Genomic DNA, 17,966 nt, shown 5'->3' on the forward strand with positions numbered 1-17,966 from the left:
ATCTTGTGACGTGAAAATATTTTGAAGTTGTTCAAATAAATAAGAATTGGCAAAAGAGGAGATCTAAGAGGAATTGAGTAAAAGGAAAACAAAAAGGACAGTAGACATTGAAACCAATTATGTTCTTTTGCTTTTGCCTTTTGTTTTCTAGATAGAAAAAAGGAAAATGTATTAGATGAGAAGAGAGTAGACAAGAACAGGATTAGATATCTTATTTTTCCCCCCATTTAATAACAATTACAACCTTTTACACATTATCAATCAAAAAACAAATAGGCAAATAAATGATGTACTGTGAACACTAACCTCACAAGAAAATCATATATTCTATAATTTCAACAATCAGAGTCCCAACAATACGGAGATAATACCTGAAGTCCCATCAGATTTGCAGAAGCAGCAGGATTATCCAAACTACGGTGAGGCTCAAACAGCTCCGATACCAAGCAATTCCAGTAGTCCAGACAGACCTGTCGTATCAACAAACAAGGAATAATCTGAAATTCAGTATTCAGAACAGAAGGCAGGAACAAATACTTTTGTAGTATGCACATGCAGGCTAACAGACACACTGTTGGTTGTGGTTGAAGAGCATGACTATCAGCAATATCAAGATTAGAGACAACTTTGGATATATGTAGAGGGGGAAAAAAAACATTTCAAAATCAACAGACCTTAAAGACCTCGGTATCGTCCACATATGAAATGTTGATAAGATACTCTAGGCCCAGCAGTAAAGCAGATATGTTCTCTTGGGTGGTTTCAAGGATGCGAATGTGAACCTGCATAAATACATGGAAACTGTTAAGAGAAACAGTAAACAGAAAAAGCGAGGGGTAGGGAATGAGAAATACAATTAAAAGAAGAGATTTTTTCAACTCCAAAACCCATAACCATTGATCTATAGAGAGCCTGCAAAAATTAGACTTGCCTTGAAGAATGATGTGAAGAACAGTGCCAAATTTTGAATAAATGCCTATGAAAATGAGGAAAAGGGTCAGGAAAACAATTCACAGTCAATTCTTTCGATAAGTAAATCAGGATGTTTGTTCAGAAAATTACAAAGACCCACTTGTTCCTCACTTGAGCCATGTGCATATGCCTCAGGTATATTTGTAGTAAGTGGAAGTATGCCCTACATTGAATAAAAAATTATCCCATAAACAACGAAAACTAGATTATATTAAGCTCAAAATAGAATCAACTGAATAATTGAACACTATACAACTATACACAAAGAAAACAACCAAAACACACCTGCAATTGGACCACAAATATACTATACATCTTCACATACTGCACATCATAGTAATTTCCAAATTGAAGGGATGCTACCTACAAATATTTTAAAAAAAAAAATAAATGTTATCATAAAAATTTTCAGGTAAAAATATAAGCATTCATATGATGAAACATACCTCTGTCAAACATTGCAATGTCAAATTCCTATATGCTGTAATTGGGAAAAACTTAAGGAGTGTCTCAAGCTGTGACATAACAAATATAAAATTATCAGTTTGTGAATTTTCCCATAGAATACCATTAAAGCAGAAAAAAGGGCCTACCAATGTTGATTCAAATATATAACCCAGGGGAATCCAGGATAAGAAGGCATGCAAAGTAGAGAGAGTGGCACGTATGAGCTCAGTCCTCTGCGATGCTGATAACACATATAAGCATAACTCATGTATGAGTTGAAATTCACTGCAAAGAAGAAAGTAGAAAAATTAGCAAAAATGTTGCAGAAATATTCAAATAACCAAGCACGAAACAAGCAAAATCATGTATGATGAATTCTGGAATAAAAGGAACCAGGTGATGCTATTAAGTAAAATTGTCAACTAATTACAAGACACAGATAGAAAGTACTAAAACCCCAATGTGTAATTTTTCAAAGATGATTTTCTTTTTCATAAAATCCTACCAATCAACAAACATATCATTTTGTTTCAGTCAACCCAATGCAACCTGCCAGTGAGTAGATGCATCTAGCAATTAACAAATACTGCAGTAACAACCATAGTGTTTTCTCCCAACTAGTCATTTTCAATAATTGGTTGACCTAGCCATTCATATAAGCAGTTATAATAGCTCACTAGTCTTTCAATCAATACACCACTTGCAAAAGAGAACAAAAATATTTTTCAGGGAAAAAAGTTCATCAAAGCAACAGAAATACAGTGAGGCGAGAATAAGATTTCCTCCATCAGAACAAAAATACCAAAAATGTTACAGAAAAACTCCCCTAATAACCTCAAGAATTGCAGTGGCCATGGAGAGCACATTTCCTATGCAAATCAGTACACAAAACACCCTTAAAACACCAATTGGCTTAGGAGCCAAAAGAAACCAAGAACTTTTGATCCCACAACCAACCAACACATCAACAGACTTCAACTGAAAAACTTCACAAAACCCAAGCACTTCTCCCTATCAAACACACTGCAGAATACCAAACATTGCACATCATGATCCTAAGTCCAAAAATCTTTTCTTCTAGCAACATTTAAACCTTATTTACTTGAAACAGAAATTATGAAACTCCATGAAGGCATCCTATAAATCTATTGCTTCAAAACCAATAACTAAATCTACAGAACTCCAGCTTAATAGAAAGAGAAATGGAAAAGCAACCATCAAAGAAAATTTTCAGATCACATGAAATTTCTGTATAAAAGCGATCAAGAGTTACCTGTTCAATGATTGCTTAAGCTCCTTAATCTTCTGCTGAGTCATCTCTCCTCTTGAAAAATCAAAAACCTCTTCACTCAAAAGCTGAAAAAAAAATTGAATTTAGTACTCGCTGTTAGGACAAAAATAAAAGTTTTAAAAAAATAAGATAAGCTGACTTTCAACACATGATAAACTTACTTTCAATATAGCCATACAATTCTCACAAATTGTTTCACTAGTTTTTGCCGCTGCGACAAGGTCAGGAATAAACTTCTCCCATCTTGTTGGCCAATCGTGCTTCAAAATCTGCATGAGATAAACAGATCATTGTATGGGTTTTAGCTGTGCGCAAATTCATGATTATATATCAAAGGCCAGGGGAATGAAAATAAGAACTCAACGCAAAGAATGTTCCTGAATCCAGATTTTGGGCGAATTGTTAAAGAATTGGCAGCCTTGATCTCAAAAAATAATTAAAAATAAAATAATCGATTTAAATAATAAAATAGACTTTCAAGTTTCAACAATTAGGTAGCAAGAGAAAAATAATTTGAGAGATGAAAATGAAGAGGTGTGCAACATTAAGAACCTTGAACTCATACAACGTGCACTGGATAATGGGGTTACAAAGCTAACAGAATAACTACTAAAAACAACATTAGGGCATTTGTTACCTGGACTAATATGATATTGAGTTTGTTGACATACAACCTTTCAGTCCGAAATGATGCATCATTGCTAGAAAGCTGTGCAATGAAAGTACAACAATATCAATGATGCAGGGAAACTAGGTATCCGGAAAAAAAGATGATGAATATCAAGGTATGTCTGATTAGCTAAATGTTTCTTCTTTCTCAAATGCAGCTGATACCTGTACAATAACATCAGAGATGAAATTTTTCATTCCGTCTCGCTGCTCGACAGGTAGTGCATTCCATCTATACTTAATTACACCTTCTAGAACCTGTATGTACAAGCCAAAAAAAAAACTAGTAAGAAGGCAGCTAAATTGACATTCTGATAACAAGTGGAAAGCTAGTTTGAGACCTAACAAATGTTGTAAACAGAACTATCAGCCACTTGAATGCAGAGGCCAGAACTAAATACCCAAATATCATAAGAACAAAGCACAAGAAGCAAATGAACCATTCTATAGAGTTATCTAAACAATGCGACCCTTGTCATTTGCTTTGTATTTTTAAATATAATGCACACTTGTCCACCACTAGTCATAGCATTATGGACTTACGGTCTAACCATGGCATTTTGCAGGAACGGTTTAAGTCCCTAATAAACCATATCCTAAATGAATGACTGAATATATAAATAAGGAGTTATCTGGACAACAATATCCTTGTTATTTTCATCGGCTTTATACATGTAATGGTCGGTTGTCCAGCATATTAATAGCATTATGACCTAAACGAACACATTTTGCAGGAATGAATTAAGTCCGTAAATCCGTAAACCCTAAATGCTATGGCTCAGATCATTAACAAAACCAACCTGCAAGGCGAAGAACTTTGTGTTGAGATTTTGAGTGTTCTGCAAAATATGCATTACTTGAAGCCACATATCGGGATTGTTTTGCAAGTCGCGCAAAATCTGATCAGCAGCACTTCTCTGCAAGATTACAATCCGCACGAAAACCTGTTAGTCTTCACAACACCAAAGGGGCAAAATTTCCACACACAGTGCCACGTCCTCTTTAAGTGAAACAAGCCCAACGACTAATGCAGCAGCAGCATATTCATCAAAACAGCACTCCAACACAACCAACCAATAGACATTGGTAATGTTCCCAATTTTCAATCCCATATAAGTTTAATTAAGTATCAACCATTAGTTAGTTCAAAAAAAAAAAAGAAAAAAGCAATACACACCCCAGATTAATCATACTCAATTTGAGTTCTGAAAATATGATTTTTGCAGTCAATAATATTAGCACGGTGTTAAACAGCTTCGCTAAAGCCCCTTCTAATGAAAGACCCAATAAAAAAAGTGGCAACTTCAAGAGAATTTTAAACCCTAAAATATGTAGGGTACATTGCGGCAGTGCAAAGAGAGTCGAAGAAGGAGGAGAATAGTGGAAGCTGACCTCTTCTTTAGATCCGGTGCCATAGAAGGCGGCGACGGTGGCGTCAAGCAAGGGCACATCAATCGGCTGGCTCAAATCTCTGAGCTTCTCGGCGGCCATGGCTGAGAGCTTAGAGAGTGATAAACCCTAGAGAGAGACACACAAGGAGACAAATACAGAGAGCGAATAGAATGTGTAAAAGAGAGAGAGAGAAGAGAAAGAAGCAAAACCCTAGAAAGAGAAAGAGAGGGAGATTCGAGAGAAAGATTTTAGGGAGAAAGGGAGGGAGAGACACAAACACGCAGACACAACCCTTTTTCCCACTTTTTATTTTAATTTTTATTCGTTTGGAAATAAAAATATATATATATAGAGTGAGAGAAGGGTAAAAGACAGCTTGAATTTGAAGCAGAGTAAGAGAGAGAAAGAGAGAGCGAAGAAGTGTGTTGTGAAGGGGGAAAAAGCGAAGTGAAGTTGTTAGTGGTGAATGAAGGGTGATTTGATTTGATTTGATTGGATGAGTGCGGGTGTGTGTGTGAGTTTGGTAACTAAGAATGAATAGGAATGGAATGGGTTCAGTCCAACTCGCTGGGACTGACACTTTTTTGGGCCCTATAACTTACATAACTCTAATTCCTTTCATGGGTGGGGCTATTTACTATTTACTAAACCTTGTGTACATGGATTTTTGTGAGTCAATTTTAGTAAACCACTTTTACGGTTTATAGTTTACACTTCTATTTATTATTAAATAAAAATTTATTTATAATTATTTTTTTATGAAAATAATAATTAAAAATTAATTTAATCAAATATATTAAATTATTTAATCATTCTTAACTATTACTTTTATATTAAAATAATTATATATAAATAATTATTTTATTAGTATTCTTAATTATTATTATTATTTTCTTAATGTTTGTTGTTGTCACAAAATCTCAAACTCAAATAAGATTGTATGCTCAAATTGATGGAGATAACCATTACATTCTTCTTATACCTGCTTGCCAATTGGACAAAAAATTATTATTTTTATTTTGATTATTGTTATATCATTCAATATTTGAATGGAACGGTATAAAATATGAATTTAATTTTAATATATTATCAATGTAAAGTAGTTTTATACGTGCATTCAATTATGTGATGTCATATTAGTAAAAAAAACTATTTTTTACATTGAATGCGTGAACGGTCATAAAAAAAAACAGATATGATTGTTTTCAATTACATTGATAAGTGGCAGTCTGCGCTTCCTACCGGTAGTTCTGTTTGCACCCGTTCTATTCATTGTTTTCAATAAGTTTCAAACTCAAGTTGTCACTTGAGTTTGAGGGAGATGTTAGAATATAATTAAGATCAATTAGCATTATTTAACATATCTGAATATTTATTATAGGATATTACGTCTTTATTATTTCGATTCTCTTAGCACCTATAAATATTCTTCTATATTGTATCATTTTAGACAACTTGAATGCACTCAATAATATACCATCCATTCTCCAGTTTAGTCTCTTGTGTCTAATATAAAATATTTTACAAGATTAATGGGTGAATATGGTGAACAACGATATCACACAAATTACGTCTATTTTTTGGTGAACAACGATATAAAAAAGAGAGAGAGAGAGAAAGAAAGAGAAAACAGTGAAGAATAAATTATCCAAAGTTCTGCACAGAGGAAGTAATGCATTTGGAGGTGGCCAAACTATCTCAGCATCAATATCACAAACTTCTCTTTTAACAAGCTAATGTGCAATTTTATTATAATCTCTTGTTATGAGTTCAAATTTTACTTCTCAATCTGCTCTCGTCTTTAAGTGAAAGATCCTTTTAACTATCTCTATTTCACTATGTCTATAGGTAATCTAATCCAGACACCAGATCATACGACTCAGGACAGTCAAACTTATACTCCACGAGCTTGATTCCAAATTCAGCAGCATGACGTAAATCTTTTCACATGCTCTAAAGTTTTACTTTGATGGCATTGACACCATTAATTCGGTTTGTTCCTCCTATCACTTAGTTGTCAGAATTATTTTGCAAACATCACCCAAAACCAGTATATATAACTTGTAATATTTTTTTTAAACACATTTAATTCAAAAGAATTTATTTAGGAAGATTATGTCATTTGAGTTATATATAATTCATTGGCAACAAAACGTGCCTTATAGAAGGTATAAATATTTGTAGTTGCATTTTTTATGAGTGAATATGGAGTGTTTTATTTGTTGGGAATAAGACACCATTCCCCCTTGAGAAAACACCTTTGACAGAGAAATAAAATAGACACAATCACAACACAAGAATTTAACGTGGAAACTCCAATTACCGGAGAAAAACCACGGCCGTTGTCAAATGACAACCAGAGAATATCACTATGTGAAAATTGTTACAACACATAGACTTCTTTCTCTCACCGGCACCCATTATTATCATCTCTATCATCAAGAATAAAGTTATAAATTAGGGTGAGATTAAGAGACTTAATTGACATTCCTACCTAATAAAATAGACAATATCAACAAATGAATTAAGATAAAAAAATATTTTATTTTTCGTTTTTGATTGTTTTAGTATTTTGTTTTTAATATTTAAATTAAATAAATACTGTATAATTTATTGTAAAAAATTAAAAATTAGATGCTTGTTGTGAAATACCTTTTCAAGATTACTTCTTAGTAAGCAAAGTTTACAAATCAAAAGTATGCTTTGACAAGCAACGCTCTATTTACATATGAGTATACTTTTTTTTTTGTCAAATAAATTAAACAAACAGTTCTCAATCCTAAATATTATATTACAAACTCACACCCCAACACTTGGATTCTTATTCATTACTTGATCTTTGCCAAATTTCAACTCAAAATATAACATATTAAGAGGCATATAATTTATGACTTGAACTAAAATCTTGACTACCATATGGTTATGATTTAGCAACATCGCAAAAATTAGATAAAATTTGACCCAAAACTAATCTTATATTTTGGGCTTGAAGGTGTCTGTTGCTAGCAAAGAAATGACGGTGAAGGATGATCGTCAAAATTAAAAAGAAATTAGACAAAACCGAAACTAATAGAATATTTTAAACAAATAAATGAACAAAAAAATTAAACAGAATTAAATTCTCAATCTAATTTGATTTTGCCTACAAAAATGCTAAATACATCAATTCACAACAACAACAACAATAATAATTCGGTCTCAAGTATTAAAATAAATGGTCAAAGAAAGCAACGACAGCAAAAGTTTACAAATCTATTTGATGATGGCGACAAAGCAAAGATGCAACAACGACAATGAGTGCAAATTTAGCAGCAACTAGGGGTGACAAATGGACCGAAACTCATTGGACTGGCCTATGTAACCCGCCAAAAAAATGAGTTGGGCTGGAAATTTGAAACTATCTCACCAGCACCGCAATTCGTAGGCTTCGGCGGGGCGAACTTCCCCAACAGGGCCAGCAGGGCAGACGTGTTTTTTGTTAGGGCCTTTTTACAAATTTCTAGGGTATTATTATCTACAAGAAGATGAAGATGATAACTGAAGATATTTTAAGTTATATTTTTTATTATGTTTTATATTTGATTGATTATAAAGTTGAAGATGTTTAATTATATGTTTTGAATAATGTTTATTTTGTTTTGGGCAATGTTAATTTTATTACTTTGTTTTAAAAAGCCTTGGTTTATAATTATGTTTATTACATTTATAATTATAGAATTTAATATTTGTGAATTTAGAAATTATAATTTTTTTATGTTTTTAAAAATTATAAATTTATTAAAATGGTTGTGAAATTATATATATTATTTAATATTTAATAATTTATAAAAAAATTTGAGGGTTTGGCTCATAAGCCCGCCATTAGGCAAGGCGAGAACCTCATTAGGTGGGGCGGAGCAGACCATCCCGCCAGATGACAAGCTTTTTGCGAGCAGGGCAGACTTTTCCATTTATCACCTCTAGCAACAACGTAGCAAGATGATAGAAGTAAAAGAAGAAACAATAACAAGAAGAGCAGTGGATGGAGCGATGGCAAGAGGAACAAATATCTAGTAACAATGATGGACAGAGGGCCTACAATGATGAGAATTGACAAGTAAAGACTCCATAGCAATGACACTAAGTCCTGCAGTTGCAATACGCAGCAATAGAGAGATTACAAATCAATGACACCAAGAAGGGCTAGTTGATTCGAGAGACAAAATAGAGGAAAGGAAGGAGGGAAAGACCTAGCTGATTTTTTTTTCCATCACAATATCCCTAACCTAGTAAAGACCTAGCTGATTTTTTTTCCATCAGGATATCCCTAACCTAGTAAATCAATGATTAATTTGTTGTGGATCGAAGCTCCATTTAAGAGTTTACTTCTGGCCAATGAATTGTTACATACACAAGGCTTAATTCGAACTAACAAAAGTAGACAAGAATTAATCGGAGTTTAGATTTCTACTCTCTAGGTTTAACCAGTCCCGGCTGGATAACCCAAACATGAACCATAACACGGTTTATATAATAGACCGGATCACTCCTTTTCGTTTTGGGTTTTACCAAAGTTGCCAAAAAAGAGGGGCTAGTTCTGACCAGAATTGAGAACCAGCATGGCCCGGTTATGTTCACCCCTACTGCCGACATTCTCTTTACTTTCAATTTCACTCACTGCCATCTATCCTTTTTGTTCAGGAGCCGTTTACCATTCATCCTATAGTAATCTTTGTCCTTTGAATAACCATAAGCGTCTCCATCACAAGATGTTCAATATTGGCTTTGAAGGAATGATTGCTTATATCATCATCGTATGACCACGTGGCACAAGAAAAGTATAGAGAACAATTGAAATTTAGCCGACCATCTTAACAATTTGGGTCCGGCTCACAAAAAATGAAAAGTACTCATCAATGTATATTCTAAACTTAAACATGAAAAGCAACAACAATCTGGCTAATCAATAGTAAGGGATAAATTATGTTTTCTCTTTTCCTATTTAATTAATTTATATCACTCTGACACACACTCCCCAACACTGAAAACCTTTGATGTTTGTCTACCTAATTGATCCATTTTGTATGGATGAGACCTTGCAAACACCAGCTGATGTGGTGAGTGGAACATCCTTGTAGCATGCCACTAGTTCTCCATTACTTTGCAGATCCACTTGCAATGTTTCCCAGACTTTCTTCTTTGGGTTCAAGAGTTCATCAGGATTACCTTCAAACCCTGGGAATGTGACTCTTTCTCCAACTTTTGCTGAACTGGGTGGCTCAACCAACTCCACCTATGAGCACAGCAATCAGAAATTTAGCACTCTACTACTCTAATACCTCAAGTGAAAGAAGTACTTGAAAGGAAAACAAAAAAATACTTCAGGGAAGAAAATTCCAAAGAAATTCAAACGCAGCAACAGTGTGGTTAAAAGATACACATTGCGGTTATGTACACGCAGCGTGAGATCATACATCTTTTACTAATCATGATTCAATTATTTTCTTTGGTAAACAACCAACGAAATATATGCCCACCAATGTACATACATGTAAAGGCATTGTGTTTTCCTTACCTTGGTGTGATCACTATTCGAAGCAGCTAGAACCATTGCTTGGGATTTAATTCCCCTCATGGTTGCTGGCTTTAGGTTGCAGAGAACACAGACCTTTCGATTCTGAAGAAATTTATTAGGATTAGTCAAGCGATAGATAAAACAGTACCTACAAAAGTAGTTATATAAACAGGATATACACATGCTAGCTGAACAGACCTGCATTTCTTCAAGTGGTATATACTTGACAAGCCCACTAACAACTGTTCTGGGCTGTTCTTCGCCAACATCAATCTCTTCCACGTATAGTGAATCAGCATCGGGATGTTTTTGAGCTTTCTTAATAAGGCCAACACGTATATCAAGCCTGCTGATGGTAATTTCTGGCTCAGGAGCAGCTTTGTTTTTGCCATCATTTGATGACTTTGACGATGATTTTTTCTTTCCACCATCTGTTGCAAACAATGGCATTAATCTGAGCATCCAATCTTTAAAACTTCGTAAAAGAGTATGCAATCAGACACACCATAACAAATGAGATATATCTAATGATTGCTATGATAAATAAGAATTAGTTAATGGTATCATACACAAGGATGCAACGATTGCTATATTATGGGTTATTAAGTTAAAATGGAGCAGCGTATTATAAATGGTCCAAGAAGCTATTTATTGTATTTGGGGATAGGATTCTTCGAGCTGAAGTACCTATCTGTGATATTTAGGGACATCTAAGGCATTAATGCATATAGTTTTGATACTTTTCCAACCCTTGTCTTCTGGTTTTGATATTCCGCCGAAATAATAGGATATCTCACCCTCTATCTTTGTATACTGTTTTTTTCCCTCCAAAAACCAAAACTTTTCTAAAATTAGAGAAAGTAGATTAAATAAAAATTTATAAAAAACAACCTGAAATTTTTGTCTTCTTCAGTTCCTCGGCGACTTTTCCAGCTTCAGCCTCTGCACGCAAGATCCTATCAGCTTGACTTCCCGCAAATTTCTTCCTGTAGAACTCTACGTCTTCATCTTTCTGTTTAACAACATTGAACAAATCAATAAATCACACAACTAGAATGCAAGGATCTTTCCTAATTCACAAAAAACAAGTCAATACCAGTTCCTTGAACAGTGGCTGCGGTTTCCCAATTTTATGGCCAGCATTTAGGATCTCCCAAGGTATCTTTGCCTTGTTAACATCTCCTTTTTCGTCACAAAGCGAAAGATGCAATTCCGTAGACAAATTTAGCTGCTTAAATACCTTCAATGACAAAACAGAAAAGTACCCAGAATATATTGCAATATAAAAAATCTCAGTTTTTGTTTGGGGAAAAAACAAACAGAAGACCAACACTACATCGGAAAATCACGTAAAAAGGGAAGTGAATTTACCTCCTGTGTTAATGACGGCATAAAGGGTTCCAATAAACATGCAAGAATATATACAACCCCAACCGCAGTTTTCATAACAAGAGAACAAAGAGGTTTGTTTTCCTTGTAAAGGCGCCAAAATTCACATTCCTAGAAAGTTAATTAACAAAAAGGTCCAGAAGCAAGTTACACAGCCATTTAACATAACATTGGTGTTAAAATGCCAACAAGGGGCATGGAGAACAAATACCTGCAGATATCCATTCCCCTCGGTGGATATGGCCATTGCGATTTTCAATCCTTGTTTCAGTCTAACCTGTCCCCAGATTGCAAAGAGAAATGTCATAATAATAATACAGTGCACTGACTCAGAACTCTAGCAATCACAAAACAGTGTTGTTTCAAAAGAGGATTGGCAACCTTCTCCATTTCCTCTATGTACTGGTCCACGTATGCAGAAATTCTTTCAGCCAATTTTTTGGTAGGATCATGGGATTCACTACTTAGACCATCAGCAAGAGCAGGTATAGCAGAATCATATCCTTGACCTATATAAGATGGAGTTAGTAATAAATGTTATTGCAAAAGCAAAGCAGGTCAAGACAAACATTTCTTTGGACTCTCTATTACTTTTCAACACATAAATATTGTGGATGATTAACCATACGTCCAGAATCCATTAAATGAACAAGATGAAAGCAGCAGATAAATGACTCCAATGTAAGCACCGTGCACTTGACTTCCCAAATACTGATAAAGGACAACAATTTGTTTGCAGTTATGTAGTTCCAAAATAATGTACTCATAGTCCTTAGGCATTTAATTCCTACAGTTCTGTAGTAGCAAATTAATAGATATTTCAAGATGCAGATGCAGAAAAAGTTCAACCAACCTTCAGGTTTGGCAATAAAGCTCAAAACTCGGTTGATAAAGTTGCCCAAATTATTCAGCAGCTCACTATTTAATTTTGCTTGCAAATCAGGCCATGTAAATAATGTATCAGATACCTACATTGCATAATCACATTCAAGTACTTAATAAAGGGAGACAGAATAGAGCATACAATTATACTTCATGAGATACCAGTTATATTCCAAAGGTACATTTAAACTAGAGTTACCTCGGGCCTATTTGTGAGTAAGTAATATCTCCATACTTCAACTGGAATATTAGTATCTTTTGCATCATTACCAAATACTCCTATGCCTTTGCTTTTAGAAAACTTCCCTATAAATAAGTTGAATTTGAGGCAAAATTCAGTTAGTTCAACTTCAAACTATTCAAATGAAAATCAACAAGCAGTGATGTCTCAATAAATCACTTATCAATAAACTTGACAAGAAAAACAACCAACCTGCTTCATAATTCAAGTATTCAGTAACACTAATAGTCTTCATCAAGGTCCAATTTTCACCAGTTCCAAGAAGAGTAGATGGAAACATCACCTGAAGAAGCGATTCGATCAGATTCTAAAGAAGTATTTTTCCAATCATTCTAAACTATACTCCATTCTGCAATGCAATTAAAGGCTGTCTTTTTCTTGTTGACCGGCTCCACTAAGCAACCAGGTGATGCATAACATAACTAAACTTGTAGGATCCATAGAGCAAAGCAATGTCAAATTGTCAATGGAGCACAGGCTGTACACTTCAAAAAATGTGGCAACCATAACAAGCTTTACAAGTAATGAACGTCATTAGAGGGAAAAGATGTGCACATGTACAAACAAGTATGCAGCTGAGACTTCGAAGCAATTCTCATAAGAACAAGCAACACTAGCAAATAAAATTGTATTGAAAACAATATAAAATTAACAGAAGGATCCATTTTAACTAATGGGAATCACTGATGCCACTTGGGGGGGGAAGAACATAGGAAACAAGATATTAACATGCATTATCCTGGAAACTATAGGAGCAATAATGGTACATAAACCCTAAACTACGATAAATCTAATAACTTACAGTGTGGAAAGGCACATTGTCCTTGCCCATAAATTGATACAACTCCACATTCTCTGGGTTTTTCCACCATTTCTCCCATTCAGTTGTGTAGCATGCAGTGATTGAGACATACCCAATAGGTGCATCAAACCAAACATAGAAAACCTTCCAATTTGAATAATATGATTATAAAATTAGTGAACAAAAAAACAAGCAACATGTTCTTTTGTGAAAGACTGAACAGAAAAACTAACCTTGTCACTGTATTTTTCATGTGGAACAGGAACCCCCCATTTCAGATCCCTGGTAATACAACGTGGCTTTAATCCTTCTCTAAGCCATGAAGCTGTTGTTTGCTTAGCATTTGAACTCCATGACCCTTTCACCTCCTCTATGTATTTTTCCAATTTCTCTCTCAACAGGGGAAGTTCAAGAAACAAGTGATCTGTATCACGAATTCGTGGAGTATTTTGACAAACCTGTTTAAGATGTGAAAATCTCAGCCAAAAGTTCATACTGCGACAACTATATTTGTATTAGAACATAACAAGTTAGTCAATATTGCTCAAGAAACCATAACTACATTAAATAATCAGAAAGAACCAAAGAAGGAAAAGCCATGCAACAGTGAAACAAAACTTTAAGGAAAAGGATTATGTAATGGAAATAATACTAAAAAATCTGAGCTCAATAAGATCATCCAATACAATCACAAGTCTAGTGTGAAAATTCTCCCATTAATTAGATTAAAAACCGCTAGTTAACCAATTGATGAAAGCTATATTGAGAAGTTAAGAAATAGATTTGTAGTATACTACCTTACACCTGGGAGTTTTCAATTCTGTTGGATTTAGAAGCTTCCCACACTTCTCACATTGATCTCCTCGTGCAGAGTCATACTCACACCCTGGAGTTGGGCATATACCCTCCACAAGCCTATCAGCTAAGAACCTTTTGCATGTGTCACAGTAAAGCTGAAATATGATAGACGTTTAAGTAAAAACAAAGCATGAGAAACATGTCTGTGAAAAAAACTCAACATCAGTAACTAACCCTTCATTTACAACCAATTACAAGTGACAAATGGTGTCAACAGAAGAAAATTATTAAAAATTTATATAGGTAACACTTTGTACTGAAAAGTAATAGATAACTCATCATCACCTGCTGCATTGTGTTCTCTGAGAGCCATTTGTTGTCCAACAATCTTTTAAAAATTGCTTGGCAAACTTCAGTCTGCTGTGGGGCTGAAGTCCGCCCAAATTCATCAAAACTTATATCAAACCATTCATAGATATCCTTATGAATTGCATGGTACCTACGAACACACAAATACCATAAAGTATTATCAAAATATGGCTCTAGAATTGATCAAACTCCAAACAACAGCATCATCCTTTGATTATTCATTCTCACAACAGATAATAAGAGCAAAAAACAACCTACTGAAACAACACTGCCACTGCCAATCCAATTTTCATACCACAACTAAGCTAAGTAATTAACACATTACACCTCATCAAATAAACTATAGTAAGTAAACAACATATTATTAAATCACAAAAATAAGTAAGAGGAAACAAGTACTTGTCACAAATCTCCTTGGGAGAGCAATTCTCTTCCATAGCTTTAGTCTCTGTTGCAGTGCCATACTCATCAGTACCGCAAATGTAAATAGCATTGTAACCGCGGAGGCGACAGTACCGAGCATACACGTCAGCACTCAAGACACCTGAAAAAACAATACACACATTCTCATTCACCTAACAATAATAAATCAGATTCATTTCATTTCGATTTCAATTTCATTTCCGGCAATTACAAATTCCAAATCAGAAAATTTCAATTTCAAGAGAGAGGGATAGGGGAACGTACATCCAATGATGTTGCCAAGGTGAGGGACGTTGTTGACGTAAGGCAAGGCGCTTGTGATGAGGATGTTGCGTTTGCCTTTCACGGGAAGCTTCGGCGTTTTCCGATCGTTCGCCGCCATTTCAGGTGACCGGAATCGTAAATGTGACGCCGCCGCCGGAGAAATTGAGCAGCTACGCCGCCAGAAGAAGCGCGACAGAGAAGGAGAGAGAGTGAGAGATGAGAGAGAAAGTGAGTGAAGAGAAGCAGCTAGGGTGTGTGACGTTACAGGAAGCTTGCACGCTGAAAATCCCTGTATCATGCTTTGCTTTCATTTCGATTTAGGGCTCAATATTTATATCCCTGCCATTTTACCCTTCCTTAACAACTGTTTTTACTTTGTTATATTTGTCATATTATTGTTACAATTATTATGTAATAGATCATGTAAATTTCTTTTTTTGGTATTTTGAAAATGAATAAAAAATATTGTTTTATTTAAGGGTTTTAATTTTATTGCATTGCAGTCAATGACCAAAATTCGATGGTCCATAATGTTTAGACTATTAAATAATTTCTATAATAAAATATATTTTTTAAGTTTTTTAATAATTATCAAATAGTCTTTATTTAATTTTAATTATAAATTTTATTTTATATTTTATAAATTATTATTTTATTATTTATCTATCATATTTATTAACAATTAAAAACAAAAATAACAATAAAATAGATTTTCTATTAATCATAATTTTTATAAATATTTTATCTAATCAATTAATTTTTTATTCCTTAATTCATTACATCTATAAAAATTAGAGAAATTGTATTTGTTGGTAATTTAATTGATTGGAAGTACAACCAATTCATTGACAATATAGGTTTTTCCAAAATATCCATTTTTTTATAACTATTCACGCGATCAATGTAAAAAATAATTATTTTTACTAATATAACATTACGTAATTAAATACACGTGTAAAATTATTTTGGTACATCAAAATTAAATTCTTATCTTAAAAGACAAATTTTACTTCTCTCTTTCGGTCTTTTTTTAGAATATTACTTTAAATTAGGTTAATGCTCAATTTTCTATTGATAAAATTGAAATAACCTGCCTTAATTAATATAACTTATATAATTTAAGATTATTATTAGTATTTTGAAACAATGTGTATATTGAATTTTTTTTTTCTAATTCGTAGGCAAGTATTGATATCCAACCAACCATAATCATATTTTTAAAGTTATTAAGTACTTCTAGGTTGAATTTATGAGTATGTGAGACATACATATAGCATATATGTGACATATATTTTTATATGAAGGAGTCTTGATTCTAGGGGTGGCTAGGTAAGCACTTTTCTTATTGTGCAATAAGACTGTTTATTTAGTGTGTGTATGGCTAAGGCATAGATATGGTAAAACATGTCTCATATTTGGTTTGTAAAACACAAAAAACATATACAATATACATATTTTTAGTGTCTCACTAAAATGATAAGACACGGAATTGAAGTTATGGATATGGATCTAAAACATTTTTTTGGACTATTTTATCCTCATCGATTTTTTGAAATTTTAAATTTTTCCTTCTCTTTTTACAAACCCTAATCAATTCTGAGTTTTTGTCTTCTATTTTTTGAAGTTTCATTTGTTCTATATTGTGGGTATGTGTTGGTTGATTCTATGAAACTTTTTAGTATTCTAAAACAATCTCCTTCTCCTTTTCACAAACTTTAACTAATTTTACTCTCTTTTCTTTTGTTTCTGGTTTTCTTCAACTTTGTGTCTTCTTCACTTGTGTGTGCTGTCATTTTTCTGAAATTTTTTATTGTTCTATCACAATCTTTCTCCTTCATCTGTGCTAGAAAACTCAACTCAAGGTTTGAAATAATTATAATAGTTTTGTTTGTTTGTATGTTGCTATATTAGATGTTCTTTTTTCTTTTTAAGCACATATGTGTTAGGTACTCTTCTGTTCTCTCTGTTCTGAGTATGCAAATTTATAGTTTTAAATATTTGAAATGATTATATTTTTAATGGGGTTTGGTTGGAGTATTATGTTTAAGGTTCATTTGGAGTATTATGTTGGGTTATCTTATTTTTTCTGTTTTAGTCAATAAAATAGATTATAAAGTGATGGTAACTAAATTAAGAGTTCTCCATTTATGTATCAAAAATTACTAGCTTGATAATATGAGTATGTTATTATGTAATGAGTGTTTTCTCTATTTGAAGTTTAATTGAAATGATAAAGATCAGCTTATTTTTTAGTGTTGTCATACTGAATATTAGAATTTATTTTATTTTTATGCATTTACTTTTTATTGTTTGTTAGGAAGTGATGATGGATCGTTCTGAACAAATTAAGTTATGTGTTGGATATTACTAGATTATGATAATGCAATTTGACACGTCGATGTTGTTTTTTTTAGTTACTTTATATATGTATATTAGGATTAGAAGGTGGGGTCATTCTTCAATTAGGCGAATA

The 17,966-nt window shown here is 33.5% G+C and overlaps 2 protein-coding genes across 2 annotated transcripts in view; both read right to left on the reverse strand.

Annotated features, from left to right (window-relative positions):
* Positions 1-4,891, reverse strand: part of LOC107477340 (protein EXPORTIN 1A) — an 11,719-nt gene extending 6,828 nt beyond the window's left edge. The window contains 13 exon segments of the mRNA XM_016097334.3: positions 372-470; positions 675-782; positions 932-976; positions 1,073-1,135; positions 1,258-1,335; positions 1,419-1,487; positions 1,566-1,704; positions 2,693-2,775; positions 2,872-2,979; positions 3,348-3,419; positions 3,545-3,637; positions 4,180-4,296; positions 4,772-4,891. Of these exon segments, the coding sequence (XP_015952820.1) occupies positions 372-470; positions 675-782; positions 932-976; positions 1,073-1,135; positions 1,258-1,335; positions 1,419-1,487; positions 1,566-1,704; positions 2,693-2,775; positions 2,872-2,979; positions 3,348-3,419; positions 3,545-3,637; positions 4,180-4,296; positions 4,772-4,870 (1,173 nt within the window). The 5' untranslated portion in view covers positions 4,871-4,891.
* Positions 4,892-9,529: 4,638 nt separating this feature from the next.
* On the reverse strand, positions 9,530-15,808 carry LOC107477341 (probable methionine--tRNA ligase). Its single transcript, XM_016097335.2, has 17 exons — positions 15,494-15,808; positions 15,206-15,350; positions 14,783-14,936; positions 14,437-14,592; positions 13,873-14,097; positions 13,640-13,783; positions 13,030-13,120; positions 12,796-12,902; positions 12,568-12,682; positions 12,096-12,223; positions 11,926-11,991; positions 11,697-11,825; positions 11,422-11,565; positions 11,217-11,337; positions 10,524-10,756; positions 10,326-10,427; positions 9,530-10,043 (listed from the first exon to the last, which is right to left on the reverse strand). The coding sequence occupies exons 1-17, from the start codon at positions 15,789-15,791 to the stop codon at positions 9,813-9,815; spliced, it is 2,589 nt and encodes an 862-aa protein (XP_015952821.1). The 5' UTR covers positions 15,792-15,808; the 3' UTR covers positions 9,530-9,812.
* Positions 15,809-17,966: the final 2,158 nt, after the last annotated feature.

The sequence above is a fragment of the Arachis duranensis genome, chromosome 3, assembly GCF_000817695.3.
Source record: "Arachis duranensis cultivar V14167 chromosome 3, aradu.V14167.gnm2.J7QH, whole genome shotgun sequence".
Classification (NCBI taxonomy): domain Eukaryota; kingdom Viridiplantae; phylum Streptophyta; class Magnoliopsida; order Fabales; family Fabaceae; genus Arachis; species Arachis duranensis.